This window comes from Megalobrama amblycephala, linkage group LG3 (genome assembly GCF_018812025.1).
Source record: "Megalobrama amblycephala isolate DHTTF-2021 linkage group LG3, ASM1881202v1, whole genome shotgun sequence".
Classification (NCBI taxonomy): domain Eukaryota; kingdom Metazoa; phylum Chordata; class Actinopteri; order Cypriniformes; family Xenocyprididae; genus Megalobrama; species Megalobrama amblycephala.
In genome coordinates, this window is record NC_063046.1 from 48,600,571 (window position 1) to 48,628,413 (window position 27,843).

General features: G+C 37.2%; 1 protein-coding gene across 1 annotated transcript in view; it reads left to right on the plus strand.

Annotated features, from left to right (window-relative positions):
- Nucleotides 1–27,843, plus strand: part of dnah2 (dynein, axonemal, heavy chain 2) — a 191,622-nt gene that overhangs the window by 136,354 nt on the left and 27,425 nt on the right. The window contains exons 44-63 of the mRNA XM_048185863.1: nucleotides 4,493–4,629; nucleotides 6,376–6,513; nucleotides 6,597–6,755; nucleotides 10,025–10,177; nucleotides 10,811–10,902; nucleotides 11,497–11,695; nucleotides 12,506–12,730; nucleotides 12,826–12,930; nucleotides 14,261–14,449; nucleotides 14,725–14,810; nucleotides 14,885–15,015; nucleotides 15,882–16,031; nucleotides 16,935–17,102; nucleotides 18,394–18,554; nucleotides 18,664–18,803; nucleotides 23,639–23,771; nucleotides 25,066–25,205; nucleotides 25,387–25,597; nucleotides 27,273–27,389; nucleotides 27,521–27,662. Of these exons, the coding sequence (XP_048041820.1) occupies nucleotides 4,493–4,629; nucleotides 6,376–6,513; nucleotides 6,597–6,755; nucleotides 10,025–10,177; nucleotides 10,811–10,902; nucleotides 11,497–11,695; nucleotides 12,506–12,730; nucleotides 12,826–12,930; nucleotides 14,261–14,449; nucleotides 14,725–14,810; nucleotides 14,885–15,015; nucleotides 15,882–16,031; nucleotides 16,935–17,102; nucleotides 18,394–18,554; nucleotides 18,664–18,803; nucleotides 23,639–23,771; nucleotides 25,066–25,205; nucleotides 25,387–25,597; nucleotides 27,273–27,389; nucleotides 27,521–27,662 (2,976 nt within the window). The remainder of the gene's footprint in view (nucleotides 1–4,492; nucleotides 4,630–6,375; nucleotides 6,514–6,596; nucleotides 6,756–10,024; nucleotides 10,178–10,810; nucleotides 10,903–11,496; nucleotides 11,696–12,505; nucleotides 12,731–12,825; nucleotides 12,931–14,260; nucleotides 14,450–14,724; nucleotides 14,811–14,884; nucleotides 15,016–15,881; nucleotides 16,032–16,934; nucleotides 17,103–18,393; nucleotides 18,555–18,663; nucleotides 18,804–23,638; nucleotides 23,772–25,065; nucleotides 25,206–25,386; nucleotides 25,598–27,272; nucleotides 27,390–27,520; nucleotides 27,663–27,843) is intronic.

Below are 27,843 nucleotides of genomic sequence, written 5' to 3' on the forward strand. Positions count from 1 at the left end.
TCTCGCTGTTAAACTCTTGAATTTACAGGATTTTATAATGGTATATGTTTGGAGAACACTAAGTTGTAAATGGTTCTAGAATTTAATTGCCTGTTTTGTGTCCTCTTAGTTAATGGATATTGGCCTAATTATACCCTGCATGCATTATTTCTGGAGTTCCATGCACCTTTTTTTATAGAATTCAACAGGCAAGGTCTCAGTTGGGTGTTTTTCCCATTTGGCGAATTCTTGGTTTGTTAGTGGACCACACACCTCGCTGCCATAAAAAGCAATGGCCTCAATTACTGATTCTAATATTTTCAGCCTAATTTTAATTGAAATCTCTACAGGACATTGCCTTTTTATGACACAGTGGGTCCTGTGAGCCATTCCTCTCAATTCTTTCACTGCAGGGTTGATGTTGCCTGTGGACCTGAGTTTCAGGCCTAATTGTACTTTGATGAATGTGTGATATAATTGGAAATGAATATGTTTTTAATGCACGTACTTCTGGAACTTGAAGGTCAATATTCTAGTTTTTAATTTTAGGTTTACTGCCAGGGTAAATGGTCCAGGCCTGTCAGTACTGTTCTAGTAGGTCCAACTTTTGCCGTAATCCAGAATCAGAACCAGGTCATGTGTGTAAATGATAATAATGAGTGTGATCACAAACTACAGATGTGGTTTGAACTGGTTGGAAATTATTTAGCTTATTCAATAACTTTCTGTGCTACTGGGAGAGTGGGAGAGATTTTTTATAGCTATATTTTATTACTATAATTTCATTTAGCTCATGCTTTGTCTTTACAATAATTTAATGTGATCCCCCACCCCCACTTAAAATTATATTTAAATAGATAATGTACATTCAGCTGAACATTATTGGAAAAGAAACCAATGTTATTTGCTCTTGTATTACCGCAAAGGAGTCTATTTCCTAGTAATGACCTGCTGACTGTTCATTAACATTCTTATTAAAAGGCTACTTACCAAATAAATAAATAAATGGACATGAAATATAGATTTGAGTTCAATCATTGATTCTGAAAGAGGTCACAGAGTGATTTGAGAGACGCAACTATGTTGGAAATCATTTGGGGTGATAGTCAGTGCGGTTTAGCAGCCATTATACAAAAAATATTTGACTGCCGAGTGCTGCGATCGATCAGTGAGGATCATGTATTTCAGAGAGTTGTGTAATGATGTCAAATAGCAGATAGAATGGAAGGTTTTTGTACATTTTCAGGCAAAAATCTAGCAATTTTTGTGTGATATTTATTTCAATAAATTTAAGAAGTATAATCAAATGTGCTGTAATCTTGTTATTAAAAAGTCCATTTTACTTCTACCCAAGAGATTGTGTGCTTTTCAAGGAATTCTAAGAGTCTGGTATTGATTACTACAAAACAGCCTTCCCTGGTTACTTCCCACACAAATGCTTTAGTCATTATTACGGTTAAATTCATTCCCCCTTCAAGGGCCATATTGAATAGCTTTTGGAGAGCAGACTGGAATTAGTATATTTAGCTGTAGTGCATTTGCTTTTTAATGTGATCGTTTTGTCTTGAAGCTCTTGTGCAGTAATGCAGAGATCTAATGGATTCTGATCTGAATAACTGATTCGAACACCTCAGGCTGTTTGTTTATTTAATTTTGCTTTGAACTTTCTTTTTCTCCTGCTTCCTCTGCAATTTAATTTTCGTTTAGTTTGTGCCTCACTTCTTCCCCATACTTTTAACCTAATTTGTAGAGCCGCTTTGTCTGTAGCCCTCATGCTTTATATACTAAATATTACAGACAGAAGTTTCCTATAAGTTCCTGAACTCTGTGGCCATTCTGGCCAATGTGAATAGAGCACCGCTATTCTCCTGCCAATAGTCGATCCAACCAATAGGGGTTCCTTCAGTCCCCCTGTAGTCAATCAAATTTTATCCCTTAGCACTCATCTTTGATCACCAAAATGACATATTTAAATTTTTTTCCTGTGTGAAAAATTTCTTCAAATAGCTTGAATGTAACTCTACACCCTTGCTTTATTTACTATAAGTGGATCCATGAATATGCAAATTAGCCCCATCTCCACTCACTCACACCAGCTCAGAGATTTCCACTCGGTCAACTTTACTGTTAAACGCTGCACGATGGCAAGTTTAATTTAGCCATATATGTTTGAACCAGAAACTGGAATTATACCAAAGACCCTATAGCCTTTGATTGTACAGACTCATCTAGAAGTCGATGTGTCAGAATGGTAATGTTGGACATGTAACGTAATTAATATGATTAGCCTTTTACTTGACTACGTTATCAAACAGCTAATAATGTGTTGCTAATGTTACACAAACCGTGTTCCCATTCATCATCAGACATCAGACCGAGTTGCCTTCTAAATAAATAAGTGTCCTTGGAAATGCTTTGAACAACTTAGAACGTTAGTGGAGAAAGGCACTCATCATTACATAGTAGTATACATCATATACATAATTCGCCTGCTGTATTGCTAAAAGTACATGATATTTCATATCAACAGAAAAATATACTAGGATAACCTGGTTTCTCTTGAGACTCCTCTGCTTCAGAGCATAGTTATTGATATGTTAAAGCCAATGTGATTGGTTTCAAGGTAGTTTGGGATGAAAGGAACACTGGCGATTTCAAACCACGTCTTTGGTTTACTGCAGTTTCAAAGAGAAAATACTCAGCAATGGTGTTGACTGATAAATTTGCACATGGTTTGTCTCAAAGCATATTAAAACAATGCACAGACTAATAAACGACATTAAAAACTTGATTTTGACCATAGGGGGTCTTTAAATGGAAAGTTCACTCAAAATTTGTTCACCCTCATGTTGTTCCAAATAATTTCTTCCTAGAAACCAAAAGAAGATATTTTCAAGAATGCTGGTATCCAAACATTTGTCCATGTATATATATTTTTCTTATATAGTGTAAGTAAATGGGAACCAAAACTGTCTGTTTATCATCATCCTTCAAAATATCTTCTTTTACTTTCCACAGAAGAAAGAAAAGACATGGGTGAGTCAATTTCCCAAAATGTACGATCTCTTTAAGGGTGTGTTCACACTTGTCATGTTTGGTTCATTTAAAACGAACCCTGGTGCGATTGCTCTGTTAGTGCGGTTCATTTGAACGTGTGAATGCTGCCATCCGAACCCTTGTGCGCACCAAACAAGTGGGCCGAGACAGCTGAAAAGATGTGTCTTGGTCCGCTTCCAAACGAACTCTGGTGCGTTTAGAATTATATATGAATGCAACATGGACCAAAGACATGTAAATGAACCAAAAACAGGAAATTGAGACCCTGAAAAGGACAGAATGCTCACGCATATTGTTTTTTTCGTCACAGTTGTGAGTTTGCCCATCACAGGGAACTATCCCTATGTCTTTAGGTTTGATATCTTTTGGTACGGTGATAAAATTGCCAATCTGAACGCTAATCGGACCAGGATTACCTTTTTTCTTTTTTTGAGTCCGGACCAAACGAACCGTACTACAAGTGTGAACTTTTTGATGCGTCAAAGTGGACTTCCAGTGAAGGAACAGAAATCTATCAGATTTCATTAAAAATATCTTCATTTGTGTTTTGCACAAATTATTTTATATATTATATATGGGTTTGGATGGAGTGACATGAGGGTGAGTAAATTATGACAGAATTTTCATTTTTGGGTGAACTTCCCCTTTAAATGTGTGCGTGTGTGTGTTTGGTCCTGGTAAACTTTCCGTTATGTGGACAAAATTGACATTTTTTTTAGTCCTCATGAGGAAAACAGCTTGTAAATCCTACAGAGTGATGTTTTGTGAAAATGTAAAAGTGCAGAAAGTTTTCTGTGATGGGTATGGTTAGGGTTGGGGGATAGAATATACAGTCTGTACAGTATAAAAAATCATTATGTTTATGAAAAGTCCCATAATACATGGAAACTCAAATGTGAATGCCTTTCTGATGTCATTTTGAACTGAAGCTTTCTAATCACGGTTTGTGGTGCCACGATACGGCTTATATCTGTTGTGTGCGTCCCCTCCTCCCTGTTTAGAGAGGGAAGATGGCCCAGAGGAGATCTGACACTTCCTAGCTGTTTGTGACAGTTCTGGTGTTATACGCTTACCCAGGCAGCCAGCAGGCCTGCTGCTTCTAGACAGGGTGCGTTTGTATGTGTGTGTATAAGACAGATGGGCCGTGCTCTGTGTTTGTGTTTTATTGTTTTGAGTTCAGTAAATGAGACACACATGGGCAGATAACGGGACAGGAAAAGATAAATGATCAATTAGAGGCTTCACCACAATTGCCTGTAAGTCTCTCTTGTGTCTCTGAAACCAAAGTAGGGAAATGAGACTGACAGAGAAAAGAAGAGAAAGGGAAAATGAAAAATAGAGAGACAATGAGATCCAGGGTTTATTGGATGTGTGTGTAAAGAGGTGTAAAGAGATCCTGTGTGTGTGTGGATGTGTGTGAAGCACTAACACTTCCTCTCTGTGTGGCCGAGCTCAGATGAGAAGTCTGATGAGAAGTGGATTGTGTTTGACGGGCCAGTGGACACGCTGTGGATCGAGAGCATGAACTCTGTAATGGACGACAACAAAGTCCTCACACTCATCAACGGAGAGAGAATCTCCATGCCTGAACAGGTACTGGTTGCAGACGATACCCGGCACACACTAAGACCTCTAATGCCGCTCACCCAGGGGTTATTTCACTTCTGATTCCAGACCCGATACTGTGCATTTCACCTCACTAACCCATCAGGGTACTACATAGAGCTATTTATTTCCTTCATATATGCCCCTTTTCAGTTATTGGGTGAATATAATGAAGAAATGCCTAAGGCACATTTTATTCCAAAATCAAAAAGAAAAAAATATACACTACCATTCAAAAGTTTGGATTTTTAAAAAGAAATTACCTTAAATTAATAAAAAAAAGTGACATTTATAATGTTACAAAAGATTTCTATTGCAAAAATACTATTCTTTTCAACTTTGTTTTCATCAAAGAATTCTAAAAAAAAAATGTTTTGCAATTTCCACAAAAATATGAAGCAGCACAACTGTTTTCAACATTGATAATTTAGTAGTGAATTTTGCATTAAAAAAAGGAATTATTTTTACGACAAGTCATCCAGGTCCTAAAAATTCTTCAGTTTTCCAGCATATTTTGCGTATTTTAACCATTTCCGGCAGTGACTGTATGATTTTGAGATCCATCTTTTCACACTGAGGACAATTGAGGGACTAAAACTCAAGTATTAAAAAAGGTTCAAACATTCGCTGATGCTTTAAGATGCATTAAGAGCCGGGGGGTGAAAACCTTTTGAATTTGAAGATCAATGAATATTGTACTTAATTTGTCTTCTGGCAAACATTTAAGTTTCTTCTGTTGCTTCCGAAGGGCAGTACTAAATAAAAAAATGATATTTAAACAAAATAAGAAAAATTTTGACATCTTTATCCTGTTCAAAAGTTTACACCCCTGACTCTTAATGCATCGTGTTTCCTTCTGGAGCATCAGTGAATGTTTTAAACCTTTTTAATAGCTGCGTTTGAGTCTCTCGATTGTCCTCAGTGTGAAAAGATGGATCTCAAAATCATACAGTCACTGCTGGAAAGGGTTCAAATATGCAAAAGATGCTGGAAATCTGAAGAATCTGCAGGACCTGGAGGATTTTTCTGAAGAATACTGGGCAGTTTAACTGCTCAGGACAAACAAGAGACTCATAAACAACCATCACAAAACAAAAAAAAAACTGTCTTAGATCATCCAGGTAACCACACAGTATTAAGAATCAAGTGTTCAGAAACTTTGAGCGGGTCGTTTTTATAAATTCAGCAATTTTTTTTTGACCATATGTAAACATTTTTTATGTAAAATATCTTACTATATCTTACTAAATAAAAAATAACATGCATTATTCTATGATCCCTCTTATTTTGTAAATATTATTCACATTTTCACAGATTCTGCAAGTGGTTCACAAACCTATATGAAAGTTATTGTCCATTCATTTCCATTAATATCAGAAACAAAGATTAAGCTAATCTATAAATACTTTACAATTTAAGCTGTAAGATTTTACTAATTTATTAAATAAGGATTTTATATAAGATTATGTTTTTAATCATAGCAATGATATTTATTTATTGTATACTTAATTGTCATGAAAAATAAATGTCACAATACAGAAATTCTTAATGGCCCTAAAATAGACTTTGTTTTCTGTATGGAAAATATAATTTCTTATTTATTTCTTTTGTTTTTGAGTGAAATAGGATGCTCTAATGCTCTTGACAGGTTTTGTGAGATTCACCCTTCAGCAAAGTGACAGTTCTGTGCTTATTTGTTTGGGTTTTACCCATTAATGAGAGTGTGTCTTGCAGGTCTCATTATTGTTTGAAGTGGAGGATCTAGCTGTGGCGTCCCCTGCTACAGTGTCTCGCTGTGGTATGGTTTACAATGACTATTCTGATTTGAGCTGGAAGCCTTATGTTCAGTCCTGGATGGAAAAACGGCAGAAGGTTTGGGACACAATGTTTAGCTCAAGTACCTATAGTATTAAACATTTGGCAAAGTGCTTCATCCCTCTCTCTTTTGCTCTCAGGTTGAAATGGATCATCTCAGGCAGCTTTTTGATCGCTATATAGACAAGACCCTCACTTTTAAGAAGACTCACTGTAAGGAGCTGGTGACCATAACTGAACTGAATGGAGTGGCGTCGCTGTGTAGACTCTATGAGACACTGGCCACTCCATTGAACGGGGTGAGAACACTTTCACCTCATTGTTACATGATAACACATGCTAACACTACATGATGCATTGCAACACAATGCCAATGTGAAACATTCTACTCAAGTCGTGCCTACAAAGTTGGTTTCAATCGATCGGCTTGATCATCCACATTTTCAGAATCAGATTTGGGCTCAAACTGATGACATTATCAACAGTGTGTTTACAATTGCTTAAGGCCTTGGAAGCTAAAGCTCGTGATTATGGTAAAGGGGCATTACATTTCCAATACACACTTGAGGCATTTGGCCAATCACAACGCACTGGGTCTGTTGGCCAATCAGAGCACTCTGGGCTTTTCGAAAGAAGGGTCTTTGTAGAAATCAGCACGTTTCAGACAGACTGGAAATAGAGGTAATGATATAATCAGGGCTTGACATTTAAACCCACCAACCCGCCAAATGCAGATGGATTTCAGCAGGATTTCACTCCTACTAGCCACTTTGGTGGGTTGAATTTTATATATAATATATGTATTTTTCAATTGTAGTCTTAAAAAAGGCATCTGAAATAATAAACTAAGTGCAATGTAGTGTTGTCAAAAATAGCGATTTATCGATACATATCAATACTAAATATCTGAAATGCTTCCAATACTCATCTACCGCAGAATAGATACTTGACACCAGCTGCGCTTTCTCGCTCTTTCATCTTTCCGACAGTGACACACAAATCCGCCTCCTCTCACTCACTCGTTTCATTTGCTCCGGATGAATATTGTTTGTGTCACAGGGCTTGGATTTTGGTGTGGGATTGCACGTATTGCGAATAATTTTACTCATTCCCACAGATTTTGTGCTCGCACCCAAAGTGCGTGCACATAAAGCTGCCTCTCACTACTAAATTTAGTTCTTTTTTGCTGCTTATTGCGCTTAAACAGTCAAACACACAAAATAATGTCAAAATGCCAGTCTTGGCAAGTTTTCACGTAAACACAGCTATGTTTAAGTGAACGTAAACAGTTTTGAAAGAAAATGAATGTGTAACAGTATAATAGATCTGTGTGTCAGGTCTTAAAGTGACAGCAGCCTAATACACCCACTGCCAAATTATGAGATAATATTAAAAATATCTATATAGCTGTTTTTTCCCCACAGTATTGATGACAAAATTGTGGCCAGTGAAAACACTGAGTGGTTAGTATCTTTGGAAAACCACTAGCCACAGTGACTGGTCAGCAAAAAAGTTAATGTCAAGCCAGTACAATGTACAGTATGTGAAAAATTAATGTTTTTGTTTTTTTTTAACATTAAAGCATGTTAACCTATTCTATCCAGTAAACAAAATAATGAAATTTTAAAATAGTATCATATGACCACTTTCATATGATGAAATTTCTCCTTTGTGTTCCATGTAAGAAAGTAAGTTCATTCAGGTTGGCAACATCATGAGGGTGATTTAATACCATAGATACTATGGTATTAAACAAATGTTTAATACCATAGATACTTTCGTTTAAAAAAAAAAAAATCCTTTTTGTTTATATCTGGGCATTATTGCTACAGTTAAACAGTTTAAACCCTCGCTTATTTTTACTGGTTCTTTTGATTTCTGGGGCCAGTTGCATAAAAGTTGATGACTAGTCTTAATAGTTTTTGCAACTGGCCCCTGATCTTACTATTCTCATGTCTTGTGTCAGTGCATGCCTTAATCAAAGCATTAAACTTAAAGGTGCCCAAGAATGCTTTTTCACAAGATGTAATATAAGTCTAAGGTGTCCCCTGAACGTGTCTGTGAAGTTTCAGCTCAAAATACCCCATAGATTTTTTTAAATTAATTTTTTTAACTGCCTATTTTGGGGCATCATTAACTATGCACTGAATTTTTCAGCGCGCCGCCCCTTTAATTTGCGTGCTCCCTGCCACACGAGCTCTCGATTATATTACAGTACATTTACAAAGTTCACACAGCTAATATAACCCTCAAATGGATCTTTACAAGATGTTCGTCATGCATGCTGTATGCATGCTTCGAATTATGTGAGTGAAGTATTTATTTTGATGTTTATATTTGATTCTCTATGATTTTGAGGCTGTGCTCCGTGGCTAACGGCTATTGCTACACTGTTGGAGAGATTTATAAAGAATGAAGTCGTGTTTATGAATTATACAGACTGCAAGTGTTTAAAAATGAAAATAGCGACGGCTCTTGTCTCCGTGAATTCAGTAAGAAACGATGGTAACTTTAACCTCATTTAACAGTACATTAGCAACATGCTAACGAAACTTTAAGATAGACAATTTACAAATATCACTAAAAATATCTTGCTATCATGGATCATGTCAGTTATTATCGCTCCATCTGCCATTTTCGCTGTTGTTCTTGCTTACCTAGTCTGTTGATTCACCTGTGCAGATCCAGACGTTACTGGCTGCCCTTGTCTAATGCCTTTCATAATGTTAGGAACATGGGCTGGCATATGCAAATATTGGGGCAGTCTTTTAAACAAATGTGATTTACATAAGAAAGAGAAAGCAATGGAGTTTGAAACTCAATGTATGTCTTTTCCATGTACTGAACTCTTGTTATTCAACTATGCCGAGTAAATTCAAATTTTGAATCTAGGGCACCTTTAATACCATAGATACTTTCGTTTAAAAAAAAAAATATTTTTGTTTATATCTGGGCATTATTGCTACGGTTAAACAATTTAAACCCTTGCTCATTTTTACTGGTTATTTTGATTTCTGGGGCCAGTTGCGTAAAAGTTGATGACTAGTCTTAACAGTTTTTGCAACTGGCCCCTGATCTTACTATTCTCATGTCTTGTGTCAGTGTATGCCTTAATCAAAGCATTAAACTTAAAGGTACACTATGCACCTTTTAGCCCTCTAGCAGTTAAAAAACAAAACTGCATGCATTTTGCGGAAGAACATTGTTTTGGTTGTGCTTCAGCTCTGCATGACTATGCGGATGAATATGAACCTTCACAATATATAATGCTTTACAATGAACTACATATGACAGTTTATCTGTTCAATAAAATGCCTTACTCTCCATTTTCTTTTTGCCAGCACATTCTCCTCTGTTCTGCATTTTTAATAAACACTTATAATAGGCTTATTATAGTAAATCAGGGTAAGACAAAAACACTTTTTGGAAGAATGATGGATGATGTATTGATTTATTTAAAATTTGTTAATTTTGAACAAAAAAGTTACGTAGTGTACTTTTAAACATATTTAGCTTGGTATTTGTTCAGTTGAGCTGATCAAGACTGTCATTCTCTCTGGCTGGTCAGGTGAACCCAGCGGACTCTGAAAACTTTGGCCGTATGGTGGAGCTCTGGTTCATCTTCAGTCTTATATGGTCTGTGTGCGCGTCAGTAGATGAGGATGGACGCAAGAAGATTGACAACTTCCTACGGGAAATAGAGGGAACTTTCCCTAACAAGGTATACAGCGGGCCCTGTCCTAAATGACACTCGCAGCCTTTCTACGAGTCCACACTTTCGTGACGTAACGAGGGTGCATATCAACCGCAAAGGGAGTGCTCATGGGCACCCTTCGGAAATCTAAAATGTCAAATGGTATGCCCTACACCTACAATCTTGTGGACTTCACAATCATGCGTGGCAGCCATTGTAAGTCCACAAGACCGTACAGTAAGTGCATATGAAGTGTGCCATTTGGGACAGGGCCAAAGATGAAGTGTGTAATTTCGGTGCTATTGATGTTACCAAATAGAATGGCAAATTACCAACTTTTGCTAATTCATCCTGGCTTCCACTGGTCCATTTATTTATTTGTTTATTTATTGTAATTAAAGGATGCTTGTTTTATCTTTAAACTAAATGTGATGTGATTGTTTTTCTTTTTTTGGGGGGGGGGGCACAGTAGTGTTCATACAGTATGAAATAGATAACATGTATATGTAATATATGTAAATGTATGCATGCAGATGCTCAGACATGCTAATTTTACATGAAAAGTGCTGATGCTGTGCATCTAGAACAAACGTTTAAGCCTTTCTGCCTACAGAAACAAATATATTACTGGAAAAATAATCACCTTGTATTAAACCTCAGGACACCATCTACGAGTACTACGTGGACACCAAGAACAGAACGTGGGCGTCATTTGAGGACAAGCTGCCCAAAGGCTGGCGCTACACCTCCAAGTGAGATGTGTGTGTGTGCCCCCATCCTCCCCCTATTCAGGGGTCTCTGCCAGCCGCCTGCGGGCTCAGTCAAAGGCCTCTCGCCTGGCTCCCTCCCAGACTTATGAATTCCCCGTCTATTCATATTTCTCTTCTTTTTCATCCTTCTTCGTCTCTCTCTTCTCTCCCCTGCTCTCATTTGTCATGTCAGTCCAACTCTTTCCCCTTCATTGTCCTTTGTCCTCTTGGCTCTCTTTGCTCCCTCTTTGTCGGCTGTCCATTTTTCCATACTGCGGTTCTTTTTTTTTTCTTACCTGACTCTTTTTTTTATCCCTCTGTTCATTTGAAATGTCTCGCTACATCTTTCAATTTTCAGTCTTTCAATCAGGACTTTTCACCTCCTCTTTCTCCTCGGTATTCTCATTCATTCTGCTCTCTCAACTCTATTTCCTCCCACCCCTTTTTTGCTGTTTCTCTCTCTCTCTCTCTCTCGCTCCCTATTCTACTTTTTCTCTTCATTTTTTGTCCTCTTTTTAAAGCATGTCTCATACTTAGCCGCCCCACTTTTCAACTTTCTTGCTGGCTTCTTTTTAATTATCATCTGTCTCTCTGCAGCGCTCCATTCTATAAGATCATGGTCCCCACAGTGGACACGGTGCGCTATCATTACCTGGTCAAGGCTCTGGTGTCCGCTCAACACCCTGTACTCCTGACGGGTCCAGTGGGGACGGGAAAGACTTCAGTGGCTCAGAGTGTTCTGCAGAGCCTGGACTCAGTCACATGGGCAACACTCACTGTCAACTTGTCCTCACAGGTGATGAGAATCACTTTAAGTATTAGTAATATGGTAAATTGTGATCTTAACAGAAGCATTAAAAGTTTTTTTTAAACCACAAACTTGATCTAAAGAAACAAACATTTACTGTAATCAGTATTATGCATTGTTTTCAGTAAAAAATATCTAAACGTCTTCAAGAAAAGATTAGATGTTACTGGAGGAGTAAAATTGCAAAAGTCTTGCCTTCAGAGAATACATCTTGAAGTCGTTTTTTTAACAAAGGCATAATTTGAGGATGGGACAGGTAGGACATGCCGATATTGCACCCCCCCCAACACACACACACACACTTTTTATATAGGCCGATATTGACCTTACCACTTTTTACCTGGGCTGATATTGTCCCTACCACTTTTTCCCTCTGTCAATATTGTCCCCAACACTTTTTTCCTGGGCTGATACTGTCCCTACTGCTTTTTGCCTGGCCGATATTGTCCCCACCACTTTTTCAAACATCTCACATTGCGGATGTTTCTGTTACAAAGGAAGCTGCTGACTTGCAGAGTAATTTCGTTCATTTGTGTTAAATAAGATGTGATCTGGTCTTGGAATGTGATGTTTTTGAAATTGTGTGTTTGTTGCAGCTGTTATCAGTGGCAGAAGTCAACAGAAAAAAAGATAAATAGACATCTTTTGTAACATTTATAAATGTATTTACTGTGACTTTTGATCAATTAATACATCCTTGCTAAATAAATTTGTTATTATAGAGTTTTCCACTAATCTCCAAATCGTCAGTTACCATCTTAGTAACCATCTTACCATCTTTTTCTGTCTTTCTCTCAGACTAGCTCTAATAACGTGCAGGAGATCATCGAGTCTCGGGTGGAGAAGAGGATTAAAGGTGTCTACGTTCCAGTGGGAGGGAAGAGGATGGTTGTTTTCCTGGATGATCTCAACATGCCCGCCATGGACGACTTTGGCTCCCAGCCCCCTCTGGAGCTGCTCCGCCTCTGGATCGACTACGGCTTCTGGTACGACCGCCAGAAACAGACTCTCAAGTATATCAAGGTAAGACTGTGTGTGTGCTTTTTAGCAGTTGTCACTTGAGTATGTTTTAGATGTGCGTGTAAATGCATGTCTCTTACTTTGCCGTGATCTTAAAGGACATTTTCCTGCTGGCTGCTATGGGGCCCCCTGGTGGAGGGAGGACTCACATATCTGGACGCCTGCAGAGCCGCTTTAATCTCATCAACATGACATTCCCTACAGTGAGTAGAGATTGACTCTAGATATAAATCGATGGAAATATGACTGTGATGCTTTTTCTTATTGTCACTCAGCATGTAACATGACGCCGTCTGTGTAGTGTAATGGCTGCTATATTAATATTTATATAACCAAAAAATAAAGAGCAATCAAATTTATGCACATAAATTCAAGATAAGACTAATCAGAATTCAGTATTAAAATATAATGATGACCTTATCTATATTTATATTTATATTGAAAACAATGTTAGTCAAAGCGATATATGCAAACTTTATTTGTACCTTATGAGATAGCACACATAAAGCTGAAATAATCTGCAAAAGTTTGAATGGAGTCTCTGAATTAAGTGGTTTAGGCTGAACTTTATTGCAATTGTGGGGGAAAATATGCATAAGAAAAAAAGGTCATAGGAATTTCAATACAGTAATAAACTGTGCACTAAACGCATATCTACAAATGGTATTTTTGGATTAGACCAGTTGTTATTGTTTTTGTCACCCCCTCCAGTTTTAAACTAGCTTGAAGCCACTCAGAAATGAGGAAAACATTTGCAATTTATCATAAAGGAGCCAACAATATTAGGAGTGAAGTTGTTTAAAGTTTTTATTGAAAAACTGAAATATATTTTTCAGTTTAATGCCACTCTTTCCAAATAATGCCAACAGTTTTATTGAAAAAAAGAAAGAAAATGGCATACATTCTTTCAGTTGTGTTAAATTATGAAAATATTTTACTGCAAAAATGCATTAAACATTTCATTATAGAAAGTGGCTTTTAATATATCCAAAGAATAAATTAATACATAAAAGGGATACTTTTTTGTTGAAGCAATATTAAAGGAATAGTTCACCCAAAAATGAAATATGTCATCATTTACTTACCAGCATGTAGTTCTTTCTTTGTTCTGTCGAACACAAAAGGAGATTCATGAGGGATGAGAGCATGATGATTGTGACTGTCAAGCTCCAAAAAAGCACATAAAAGCACTGCAAAAGAATCATAAAAGCAGCATAAAAGTGGTCCAAATATCTTGTGTGCTATATTCCAAATCTTATGAAGTCATATGATAGCTGCTGTGTGTAAAGAACAGACTGAAATTTGAGTCATTAACTGAAAATTTTGCCCCCCACCCATTTGAACCTGATGCAGTGATATATGCAGTAACATCTGAACCTTAAAAGCAAAGCACTCTCTTTTCTTTTTAATATAAATGTGTTTTACGTTGCTCTATTTCTGTGCATCAAACTAACCAGTCACCTTTCTTCTTTTGTCTTATTTTCTGTTTTTTTTCCACCCCTGTAATTCCCTTTCCTCTTCTGTTTTCCCCAGGAGTCTCAGATAAAGCGCATCTATGGCACCATGATCAGCCAGAAGCTGCAGGAGTTTGAGGAGGAGGTGAAGCCTATCGGGGGGGTTCTGACTCAGGCCACCCTAGAGCTCTACCACGCCATCACCGCCCGCTTCTTACCCACGCCCGCAAAAATACATTATCTCTTTAACCTCAGAGACATCTCCAAGGTACGTAACATCATGCATCACATGTGATTGTCTCTCATCTGGAAAAGGAGCAAATTGTGGTTTAGGTACACCTAGTCACTTCAATTCAGACCAATTGATTCCAGGAAGATGAAACAAAACATATCGGTCCATTTTGACACTTACTGAGGGACACATATATGCTCATACTTTTCAAAAAGTGTACATTTCTTTAAGCTTAAATCTATTTTTTTTATACCTAACAAGAAATTAGACTGAAGGCTTTGTGTGCAATTTCAATGTTTCCTCTAATGCAGGTGTTCCAGGGTTTATTGCGAGCGCACAAAGACTTCCATGACACCAAACAGAGCATCACTCGCCTCTGGATTCATGAGTGCTTCAGGTACAAACAGGCACAGGCTTGCACATACAGAAACAGCTTTTAGAAGGAGAAAAAAAATTGTGTTTGTGTTTCAGGGTCTTCTCTGATCGATTGGTGGATCATGCAGACATGGAGACATTTGTGGGACTTTTGTCAGAAAAACTGGCTTCTCATTTTGATGTCCCCTATCACACCATCTGCCCCAACAAACAGCCGCCTCTATTTGGTACACACACACACACACACACACACACACACACACACACACACACACACTGTAAATTCTAGTTTTACTGGTTGGATGACCTAAAGATTTTTTAAATAAACCTCTATTTAGTAGTTTGGGGTCAGTGAGATTTTTTTGATGTTTTTGAAAGAAGTCTTTTTGTCACCAAGGTCACATTTATTTTGATCAAAAACACAGCAATATTATGAAATGTTATTAGAAATTATTAGAAATATTATTATTAAAATAACTTTTATCTACTTTAATTTAAAAAAAATCCTGCTCCAGTATTCAGTGTCACATGATTCTTCAGAAATTATTCTAATATGCTGGTTTGCTGCTAAAGAAACATTTCTGATTATTAATTATCAATTTTGAAAACAGTTGTACTGCTTACTATTTTAATGTTTTGTGGAAAAAATTATAATTTTTTTATGAACAGAAGGTTTAGAAGAACAGCATTTATTTGAAATGGAAATCTTTATAAATTGAAATGGAAATGTATTTACAATTTGAGAAATAAATAGACATTTTAAAAATATATATTTTATCTGAAAATTCATTTGTTGTTTTCCAGCTGTCAATTCAGGTGATCAGTGACTAGCAACTTAATTGGCTGATAAATTTAAAAGATATTAAATCACTGATGTCCAAATTAAGAAGAAATTAAATGACTGATGTCCAGTTATTACTAAAGTTCACCAATAGTCATATTTATTTTACAATTCATAAATGTATTTATGTATTTATCTTCATTTTTATTTTTTTATTAATGAATGGATCATTAATTACATTTTTAAAGAATGACATTCCTCCTAGCCCTACATATACAGTATATTAACTTTGTATGTGTGTTTTTATTGTAGGTGACTTCCTGAGGGAGCCACACATGTATGAGGACCTTTTGGACTTTAAAGCTCTAAAAGTTCTTATGGAGAACCAGCTGGAGGACTATAACCTCACACCTGGCGTGGTGCCCATGAGCCTGGTGCTCTTCAGAGATGCTATAGAGCACGGTGAGAGCATGGTCAGAGTGAATAGAGTAGTTTAGCTTAGTGGTTAAATTTCTGGATCAAACTCCATGATCTATCACCATTGTGCATTTAAGCAAATTTGCTTTTGTTTAAGTAAATTATCAAGGTGCAATTGAATGATGTGAAAAAATATTCCACTTGCTCTGTTCTTTTGGAATCTTCGATATTCATGGAACAGTTATTATACAGCTCTCATCATATGGTTACATCCAAATCACAATAACATTGATTCAGTGTACACTCTCGAGCCCCATAATTCAGTGACCAATCTCCTCAGTTCTCATTCAGTACTCACACAAAAATAACTTGCTTCAAAATCACATGCACTTCAGCCCTGAGATCCCCCACGAGCATGAATAATTACCCTTCTTATTCCCACAAAACCCTCAGAAGGAAGAATAATTAGGCGGCCGGTTCCCCAGCCTATATGTCACTCAGCCGCATGCAGGCATTTACTGTCAAAGAAGCATATAAGAATGCTTTATATGCATCCTGTCACGCACACACCGCACTGTGACATTAAAGCGGTCTCACATTCAGCTCTGTGAATGCGTCTCACACGTCACAAACACTCAGTTCAATGACATGCCGCTGTGCGTAGCTGATTGATTACGAAATTAGCAAGTATAACGTGTATGTTTATATGCGTACGTGTTCATAACTAATTGTGGTTTTGTGCCAATTAGTTTCCTTTGTGATCAGTTGTTTGTTTGGCCTCCTGCAGGAATGATGTGTGCGTATGCGTGTGTGTATGCATTGACATTTTAATGTTTTATATTTTGTGTTTATAAATGTTTCATTGACCAAATGACACACGAATCATGCGAGTAAATGCACTGTTGTGATTCTAATGATGGAAACAGCTCCCTCTCTCTGACCCCTCAGTAACGCGTTTGGTGCGTGTGATCAGTCAGCTCCGGGGGAACATGTTGCTGGTTGGTATCGGTGGCTCAGGCAGACAGAGTTTAACAAGATTGGCTGCCTACATCTGTAAGTTTACGGTCTTCCAGGTGGAAGTCACCAAACAATACCGCAATCAAGAGTTCAGAGAGGGTGAGTTCTACAATTTACTCATTTAAATGTATTGATTTAGCAGATGATTTTATCCAAAGCAAATTACAGTGCATTAAAGGTGTACATAATGTCAGTGTTGAAGGTAACACATTACAAGTAACGTGAGTTATCAGATTACTTTTCAAGTAACTAGTAAAGTACCACATTACTTTTAAATTTACAACAAAATCAGAATGTTATTCAAACGTGCAATAATTAATATACTTTATGTATTTAATCTCACTTTATTAACCAAAGTCTTGGCTGCTGATTTTTGATTATCCAATTCAACTATACTAATAAGCAAAAATGACTTTTGATAAGCATCACATTTTTGTTTTTATTGCTAAAGTAAGAGTGTTGAACTTTCTTCTCCTGCGTCCTATTTTTTCTGCAGTCCAGAATGGCAGCACAGCTGAAACGTTTGTTTGAGTTGCACCCTTGACTCTACAGGCATAAATTTGCTTTTTTTTTTTTTAGCCTGAGGCTTATTCATTTCACCTTTTTGGTTTGAATGGGTCTTTACATTTGCCAAATATAGAACTTTTGTTGATTTTTTTTGTAGTAAAAAACAAACAAGCAAGCCTAGCCCAGGTGAGAAAAAGTTACACAATTACTAACAAAACGTAATGCATTACTTTCCATAAAAAGTAACAAAATTAGTTACTTTTTTTAGGGAGTAACTCAATATTTTAATGCTTTACTTTAAGGTAACTTTCCCCAACACTGCATCTTGTCATTATGTATCATTCCTGAAAATCGAACCATGATATTGGTGTTTTTTAGCACCAACAACTCTTCAAGTTGACCTACGGGAACAAATAATAAAACCAGAAGCCTCTCAAAGCATCTCATAATTGAGCTAGTTGTGTCTTTTTTCAGTCCAGCTACTTGACCAAGGAAATGTTGGTTAAGTTAGTTAAGTAGCCTGTTGGGGACACCAGCAAACCAGCATCTAAACCTGTTTTGCTGGTCCTTTACAGTATTATCTGAACATTCAGGCTTGTTAAATTGTATTTTAAGACCAACTAATGTAAGGCATTTGGTTGAGTTATTTTTTTAATTTCAGATCTCGGATATAAAGCTCTTTTAATATATACCAAAGGCTTTGATATTTTGTCCTGTGGCAAGTTGTGGTAAATGTTTCCAAATGCTGAAGAATAACGCCTCTTGCCCCAGAGCTCAGGACCAAAGGATCTATTATTTTATGCACATTGTAGCCTGTATTGTTCACGACACAGTTTAATGTGGCCTTAATAGAATGTTTGACATATTTCTTCTCCCCATACAGATATTAAAAAGCTCTATCGGCTGACAGGAGTGGAAAACAAGCCCACTGTGTTCCTGTTTAATGACACACAGATCGTGGACGAGTCCTTCCTTGAAGACATTAACAACATCCTGAGCTCAGGGGAGGTGCCCAATCTCTATAAAGCAGACGAGCTCGATGAGGTGTGTGTGTTTTGTTCATATACATTTTTAATGCTTGTGACTGTAGGCTTGTGTTTAATGATGTCTAAGTGACATGAGAGCAGATTTTCAACATGTTTTGTTTGTGTAGATCCAGAATGCTCTATCAGACTCAGCCAGGAAGGACAATATCCTGGAGACACCAGACGCCATGTTTAACTACCTGATAGAGCGCGTCAGAAACAACCTGCACATTGTGCTGTGCATGAGCCCTGTAGGAGATCCATTCAGGTGCACTCTGTCAATTTCATTTTAGTGTGTTTTATTTGCATAAAATTAAAACTTTGATGTGATTTTTCCATGTGATTTGCATAAATCCTAAGAATAATTTGCTGCATAAATATTAAAAAATATTATTATTAGTAGTAATTTCTTATTTATTATACAGTAAAGATTCAATAGTAATATATTTCTTGTTGTTCTCTTAATTTGTTTAATTTTTAGAATTTAAATAATAATAAATAAAAATATTTTCAAAAATAAACACTATTATTGTATAGACTTACTAAATGGATTTAATTTAACAATTTCATTTACTTAGACGTGGTCAGCTTCTGGTTTTTTTTTTTCAAAATCAATATAATAATAATAATAATTATAATAATATAATTATTACTAGTATTGACATTAAAGGAACACTCCACTTTTTTAAAAAAATAGGCTCATTTTCCAACTCCCCTTGAGTTAAACAGTTGAGTTTTACCATTTTCGAATCCATTCAGCCGATCTCCAGGTCTAGTGGTACCACTTTTAGCATAGCTTAGCATAGTTCATTGAATCTGATTAGACCGTTAGCATCTCGCTCAAAAATGACCAAAGAGTTTCAATATTTTTCCTATTTAAAACTTGACTCTTCTGTAGTTACATCGTTTACTAAGACCAACGGAAAATGAAAAGTTGCAATTTTCTAAGCCGATATGGCTAGGAACTATACTCTCATTCCGGCGTAATAATCAAGGAACTTTGCTGCCGTACCATAGGTGCAGCAGGCGCAATGATATTACGCACCGCCTGTGACCCCCTGTTTGCACAGGGAGCGTGCCTTGCAACCATGGAGACATTTGTGAGAGACGCTGCATAATATTATTGCACCTGCTGCACCCATGGTACGGCAGCAAAGTTCCTTGATTATTACGCCGGAATGAGAATATAGTTCCTAGCCATATCGGCCTAGAAAATCGCAACTTTTCATCTTCTGTCAGTCTTAGTACACGATGTAACTACAGAAGAGTCAAGTTTTAAATAGGAAAAATATCGAAACTCTTTGGTCATTTTTGAGCGTGATGCTAATGGTCTAATCAGATTCAATGAACTATGCTAAGCTATGCTAAAAGTGGTACCGCCAGACCTGGAGATCGGCTGAATAGATTCGAAAACGGTAAAACTCAACTGTGTAACTCTAGGGGGGTTGGAAAATGAGCTTATTTTAAAAAAAGTGGAGTGTTACTTTAAGAACAACAGTAGCTGATCACATGCCTAAATTAAATTAAATTAAATTAAATTAAATTAAATTAATAAATTGAAGTATGCAGTAAGATTAATTTCTAAAATTGCCTTAAAGGGATAGTTCATCCAAAAATGAAAATTCTATCATTAATATGTCGTTCCAAACCCGTAAGACTTTCGTTCATCTTGGAACACAAAATCTCAGATTTTATGAAATCTCAGAGCTTTCTGCCCCTCCATAGACAGCTACGCAACTTTGACACTTCAAAAAGTTCATAAAAAGATCTGAAAACTAATCCATTTAGTTTAGTCCAAATTTTCTGAAGAGACTCACTTGAGTTTTTATGATGAAAAGATTTAATTTAGGCCTTTATTCACATGTAAACATTGATCAGCAAATATAAACAGAAGTTTAAATGAACGTGCTTGACGCGCAAGAACAAACCTCTTGCAGAAGCTCAAACGTGCTGCGTAAAACACAAGAATGATACTCATTGGTTCTCGCACATCAAGGAAATATGCTTGAGCTTCCGTTTACTACAAACCAGATTCCAAAAAAGTTGGGACACTGTACAAATTGTGAATAAAAACAGAATGCAATGATGTGTAAGTTTCAAATTTTAATATTTTATTCAGAATACAACATAGATGACATATCAAATGTTTAAACTGAGAAAATGTATCATTTTAAGGGAAAATAAGGTTGATTTTAAATTTCATGGCATCAACACATCTCAAAAAAGTTGGGACAAGGCCATGTTTACCACTGTGTGGCATCCTCTCTTCTTTTTATAACAGTCTGCAAACGTCTGGGGACTGAGGAGACAAGTTGCTCAAGTTTAGGAATAGGAATGTTGTCCCATTCTTGTCTGATACAGGCTTCTAGTTGCTCAACTGTCTTAGGTCTTCTTTGTCGCATCTTCCTCTTTATGATGCGCCAAATGTTTTCTATGGGTGAAAGATCTGGACTGCAGGCTGGCCATTTCAGTACCTGGATCCTACTTCTACGCAGCCATGATGTTGTAATTGATGCAGTATGTTGTCTGGCATTGTCATGTTGGAAAATGCAAGGTCTTCCCTGAAAGAGACGACGTCTGGATGGGAGCATATGTTGTTCCAGAACTTGGATATACCTTTCAGCATTGATGGTGCCTTTCCAGATGTGTAAGCTGGCCATGCCACATGCACTCATGCAACCCCATACCATCAGAGATGCAGGCTTCTGAACTGAGCGCTGATAACAACTTGGGTTGTCCTTGTCCTCTTTAGTCCGGATGACATGGCGTCCCAGTTTTCCAAAAAGAACTTCAAATTTTGATTCGTCTGACCACAGAACAGTTTTCCACTTTGCCACAGTCCATTTTAAATGAGCCTTGACCCAGAGAAAACGCTTTCGCGTCTGGATCAAGTTTAGAAATGGCTTCTTTTTTGACCTATAGAGTTTTAGCCGGCAATGGCACGGGGATTGTGTTCACCGACAATGTTTTCTGGAAGTATTCCTGAGCCCATGTTGTGATTTCCATTACAGTAGCATTCCCGTATGTGATGCAGTGCCATCTAAGGGCCCGAAGATCACGGTCATCCAGTATGGTTTACCGGCCTTGACTCTTACGCACAGAGATTGTTCCAGATTCTCTGAATCTTTGGATGATATTATGCACTGTAGATGATGATAACTTCAAACTCTTTGCAATTTTTCTCTGAGAAACTCCTTTCTGATATTGCTCCACTATTTTTCGCCGCAGCATTGGGGGAATTGGTGATCCTCTGCCCATCTTGACTTCTGAGAGACACTGCCACTCTGAGAGGCTCTTTTTATACCCAATCATGTTGCCAATTGACCTTATAAGTTGCAAATTGGTCCTCCAGCTGTTCCTTATATGTACATTTAACTTTTCCAGCCTCTTATTGCTACCTGTCCCAACTTTTTTGAAATGTGTAGCTCTCATGAAATCCAAAATGAGCCAATATTTGGCGTGACATTTCAAAATGTCTCACTTTCAACATTTGATATGTTATCTATATTCTATTGTGAATAAAATATAAGTTTGAGATTTGTAAATTATTGCATTCCTTTTTTATTCACAATTTGTACAATGTCCCAACTTTTTTGGAATCAGGTTTGTACAACTGATGTGAGTTGATGAATGTTTATATATGAATAAAAGCCTAAATTCAATCTGTTCATCATATAAAGCGATCGTGTCTCTTTAGAAAATTTGGACTAAACCCTTTATTAACTTTTTGAAGCAAAGTGCCAGTTGTGTAGCTGTCTATGGAGGGACAGAAAGCTCTCAGATTTAATCAAAAAGATCTTCATTTGTGTTCCGAACAACATGAGGGTAAGTAAGTAATGACAGAATTTTCATTTTTGGGTGAACTATCCCTTTAAGCAATGTGCTGACAATATTAATAATGAACCAAAATGGAGATGGATATGGAAAGGCAATCACTATCTCTCATACTGTGGCAGGCTAATGCTTACTGTGCTCGTTACGTACTATAGATATCACATGCAAAAGCATGACTGTAACCTGCCACCACTTCAGCATTCAGTGTCTCCATAAAATCCCATGTGCGTGAATGTAATACAGCACACATGCACAATTACTGCTTATAATCTAACATGCTCAAATAGTGAGTCAGCCTTGATTACCATGCTAACATTGAGATCCATCCTGTGGCTTCTTATGGCTTAAGATCTCTCTCGGAAGGTTTGATTCACAGTGTACGCCAAAATACGTTTTAACAAAACAGACCAGCACACAATATAGCAGCTTATGAATCAATCGATGACTCAGTGTGTGAGTTCAAAGTGGATGAGAGATACAACTGTGTGAAATTAGAGGAAACGACAGGAGTAAACCTCTCTGCCACTGTCATTTCACACACATCAGGAAGACAAAGCTCTGCCCTCCATGTACAATCTCTTTACTGTGTGCTGTTGTAAACTTGCAAGTGTCTTCATAAACGATGTAGTAAATTTGGCTTTCCCTCTCTCTTTCTGTTTGCTTTTCCGACTTTAGCTTGCTGTGTCTCAGTCAATTTCAGCTTCAGGGGCTTTATTGGCATGACGAACAACAGCGCGTTTGTATTGCCAGAGATGTAGCAGGTTAGCTGGAGACCATAGGTATAGTGTGCACAACCAATAATGATAAAAAATGGCAACAAAAATAACAAGGAAGAGCTATAATACAGATAAATATTAGGTTCAATGAAACACAGAGATAAGTAGACGCAGTACATTGCTCACTGGCCCCCAGATGGCGGCTGGCAAGAACATTCCTGCTTTGTAATTATGCCTGTCACACTTGCAGCACTATAGAAACATGCATGGGAAATGTTCTCGTTAATCACTCATTTGCATCTGCCGTCACATGAAGGAGGCGGTTGTGCGTAATATGACCCGTAGGGCCCTGACTCGTTAAATATGACAGCGCGAATCATCTAAGCACTCACACTGATTGGTCTGGCACTGGTCTGACTTTAATAAGCATGATTGAACTGGTGGGTGATATTAGTGGTTGTGACAAATCAATGCAAACTATCTTGAACTGTCTGCATAATAGAGTGATTATGGGTATGTAAGGCCTGTTTGTTTCTGTGTTGTATTTGTTTAGGAACCGTATTCGTCAGTATCCGGCACTGGTGAACTGCACAACGATAGACTGGTTCTCTGAATGGCCACGTGACGCTCTGTTGGAAGTGGCAGAAAGATGTTTGGATGGACTCTCTCTGGGGAGCGAGGAAGGGGTGAGACACTTTAACAAACAACAGTCAAACAATGGATTTACAAACGTTGTCAGTGTTTTGCAGAACACAAAAATGCATAAAGAAATATTCAGGGTTAAAGCTGCAGTCTGTAACTTTTTTTGGTTAAAAATGATCCAAAATCAAATTTTGAGCAAGTACATAACTAGCCAGTGTTCAAAATTATCTCCTTACCTTAGCCCGATTCACAACGGTAAGCTTGTAATAATGTTACATGCGGTACTGGTGGGTTTCCACGGGAAATTCAAGCATGCAGCCATTCGTCTTTGCATCACGCAATGCTGATGTTGTTAACATTAATAATTTGAGAACAAAGTATAACAATAATAATAATTTGCACGATTTGATGTGATCCGAGCTAAGCGATCATTAGATTTAATCACCATTGGCAGCGCGATTTATTGTAATGCTTTTTTTCTCAGTTTGTCAGAACAAAAGTGGCAGACATGTTACTTAAGCCGTGCACACACTTAACGATTACAAGGCCGATTATGAATGTAAATTATGACTGATCGTGCTCAAATGCATCCAGTCATAGCCAGTTGTGTTCAGTCAGTGATTACAGTCAGTGTTCAAATTCCGTGTGTAAGTATTTAAATCTGCTTCAGTCGAAGGAAATAATCGCTGTGTGTTGAGCACAATCTTAGAAAGTTTTATTTAGTCATTAAGTGTGTCCCAGGCTTTACTTTCTCAAGTTGACATTCTCCGGTGAAAATTCTTATTTTGGTCATACTTCCAAGACGTAGAATCTGTACTCCGAAGTACAGAATCCACACCGATATGGTGACTGACAGCAAATATTAGATTCATCCACACTGAGGAGCCGTGCCGATGCACAACCTACGTAAAGATGATAATTCCGCAAATAACTGCAAGTTATTTGCAGGTTTCAAACAGAGATGGTGACAAAGAGGCAAAACTTATGGTCTGCAGCTTTAAATAAGTTAACATCTACCCTATTAAATGATTTCGATGTGTACCTCAGTTTATAAAAACTAACAAAAAACAGATGTACTTACAACAGTTGCCTCCTAAACATCAATTGAAAGTGCAGAACTGGCAATGCATTTTTTGATAATTGAGTGCACTCAGTAGTATTGTTTTTGTTGTGCTGGCTGTCATCTTTGACTTATACTGACGCCTAGAGTTCAAGCGTAGTTTTGTTTTTGTCTGTTTTAGGATTAGTTTGGTTTAGCATACTTCTGTTGTGACCTTGTGTGTGGTTTGTTTAAAATCGAGGCTGCCACAACTTGTCATTTCTCTGGTGACTCCACAGATCCAGAATAAAGTTGCCAGTATCTTTGTGACCGTGCATCAGTCTGTGGCCCAGTTCTCTCACAGGATGAAAGTAGAACTGAAGAGACACAATTACGTCACACCCACCAACTACCTGGAGCTGGTTTCTGGATACAAGAAGTAGGAATTAAACACACTTTTTTCATTTTCTCTTTCTTGTTGTTTGTTTTTTTTTTAGCTGCCTTACAGATTTAAAAGACATGATAGTTTCCTGTTTCCAGTTTACTGTTGTTTCTTAACTGTAAATATCTTACTTGAACTAAAACAGAGTATTTATTCTGAAAACTAACTCTTTTCTCAGGTTGTTGTCTGAGAAGCGTAGTGAGCTCGGAGAGCAGGTATCTAAGTTGAGGAATGGCTTGTTTAAGATTGACGATACGCGCAGTAAGGTGGAGACCATGTCTATAGAGTTGGAAGAGGCCAAGAAGAAAGTAGCTGAATTCCAGAAACAGTGTGAGGAATATCTGGTTGTCATTGTGCAGCAGAAGAGAGAGGCAGATGAACAGCAGAAGGTGTGTCTGTCAGTCTGTCTAATGTTGAGGCTCTTTATTAGGGGTGAATGGTATGACCAAACTCATAATCTGTTAAAATCTGCTAAGGTGTAGTAATGAAACATCAATTTTAAAAAGTGATTTTTCATTATTATTTACAATAGGATCTGCATTTTCATGGGTTTAAATAAAATATTTGTGTTATAAGAGACAATAAAAACAACTTTGTGCATCAAAAGCACTCCTTTCCTGGTAAAAAAAAAAAAATGAACTTGAATTTGCGACAGCTGAATGTAACATTTTTGACAAGCCAAACATGTCATTCTCTGAGTAACATGTAATTCATTCAAGCCACAAAATAAACTTTTCGTAAAATAAGTATAATGAACTACGCAAAAAGCACTTAAAATGTCTCCAGTTTGTTTTATAATTACCCAAAAATCAAACATATTTCACCCCTTATGGACGTTATCACATCCGTTAAAACGTAATCTGGCTGACATAACACAGTCATGGGCATCAATCACTTCTCTGAATGCTTGCCAGTTAAGAAATAAATAATTGTAACCTTATGATCCATCTGTTTTCAAGACCATATCATCTGAATATCACGACATCGATGTCTGTCAAAAAATGTGCACAATACATGGTAGTATTTACAGGAAGCAGAGCTCCAGCAAGTACACGCTTTTCCTGGAAAACCCAAACTACCGGATGTTTTAAGTACATCATCGCTTTCCGAGAAGAGGGAGAAAATGGCGCCCAGAGCGGCTTCAACATGCTGTCTGTCAGAGACGATAAAGTGCATAAAACATAATGCACAAGAGTATAAATTTCTTCTTTACTCACTGAAATTGAATCAGAATGATCAGGGAACTGAATGAAACACTTCACACTGCATACTAAAGAGAATAAACCAATCCAAATGAAAAACTTTGCCGGGTTAGTGAACATCATTCAACATATTTTGGTTTTGACAGACCACTATGCATTCTGATTCCGACATTCCTGATTTAAATATTTTCAAAGATTTTCTATTCTTTACTGATCTTTTTTCATCATTTTAGTAATAGATGAACTGTTAAGCGAGTGAGTCTCTGTAGTTGTCCAATTTGATGCTGATGTAATATCAATTATAAACTTGACATAGAAACATTTTTTTATAAAATGTAGTTTGATCACTGTTTTCTCAGTTGTATAAAAGATTAAGGCAATTATCAAAGTTTGATAAAATGTTTTTTTAATTTTCTAATAAAAGATGGTATATTTTTACATGATTTGTTACATTTAATTTCCCCAGATTTTGACTCACAATTACTCACAATGGTACATATTGTGATGATGAAGTTATTTTTTGCTGGAAATTCAACCTTTGAAATTTTTATACATTGCATAACATATAGTAATATCTGTTTTTCAAAAATAAGAGCATTATCTTTGTAATATAATGCACATTATAAAAATTCCTGCATATGTTGTGGTGTTCTCTACCGGTTGACACATCAAGTGGTATATATTGCCATACTGCTTAACAATACTCTTTATTGTTATTGCATACTGATGTTTGTGTTTGGTAACGTATCTGTGTATGTGTGTGTTTGAGTGTTTTTCTTTGTATGTGTTAGGTAGAGTGTGTTCTTTGGATATTTATAACCTTCTTGGTTTGTCTGTGGTGTGTTTCTTAATGTGTGTGTAGGCGGTGGGTGCTCACAGTGAGAAAATAGAAGCAGAAGAAATCAAGTGTAAGGCCATGGCTGAGAACGCTCAGAGAGACCTAGATGAAGCACTTCCTGCTCTAGAGGAAGCCATGAAGGTCTTTCTGCATTCATTCAACTATTACTTTCAATACGACATGATACAGCTACAGCGGCAACTGAATATGTGATACATAATGTTTTCATCAGCACATAAAAAACTGTGGTAATCTTGTTGGACTGTCTTCAGGCTCTGGAGTCACTGAATAAGAAAGATATGACGGAGATCAAGACTTATGGCAGACCTCCAGCTCTTGTGGAAACCGTCATGCAGGCAGTTATGATCCTCAGAGGATGTGAACCAACTTGGGCGGAGGCCAAGAGACAACTGGGTATGAGAAAAAGAGAGATCCAGATCATTATTAAATCACTCAATCACACTGATGTCACACATGGATTCAGGCGCTGGCTCAGGCATGAAATCCATACCAGACTACTGTATAACTAAAATCACATGAGCCAAACAGAGAGAGAAAGACTCAGGCGAGGGAAGGGTTGGGTGATTCATTAGCA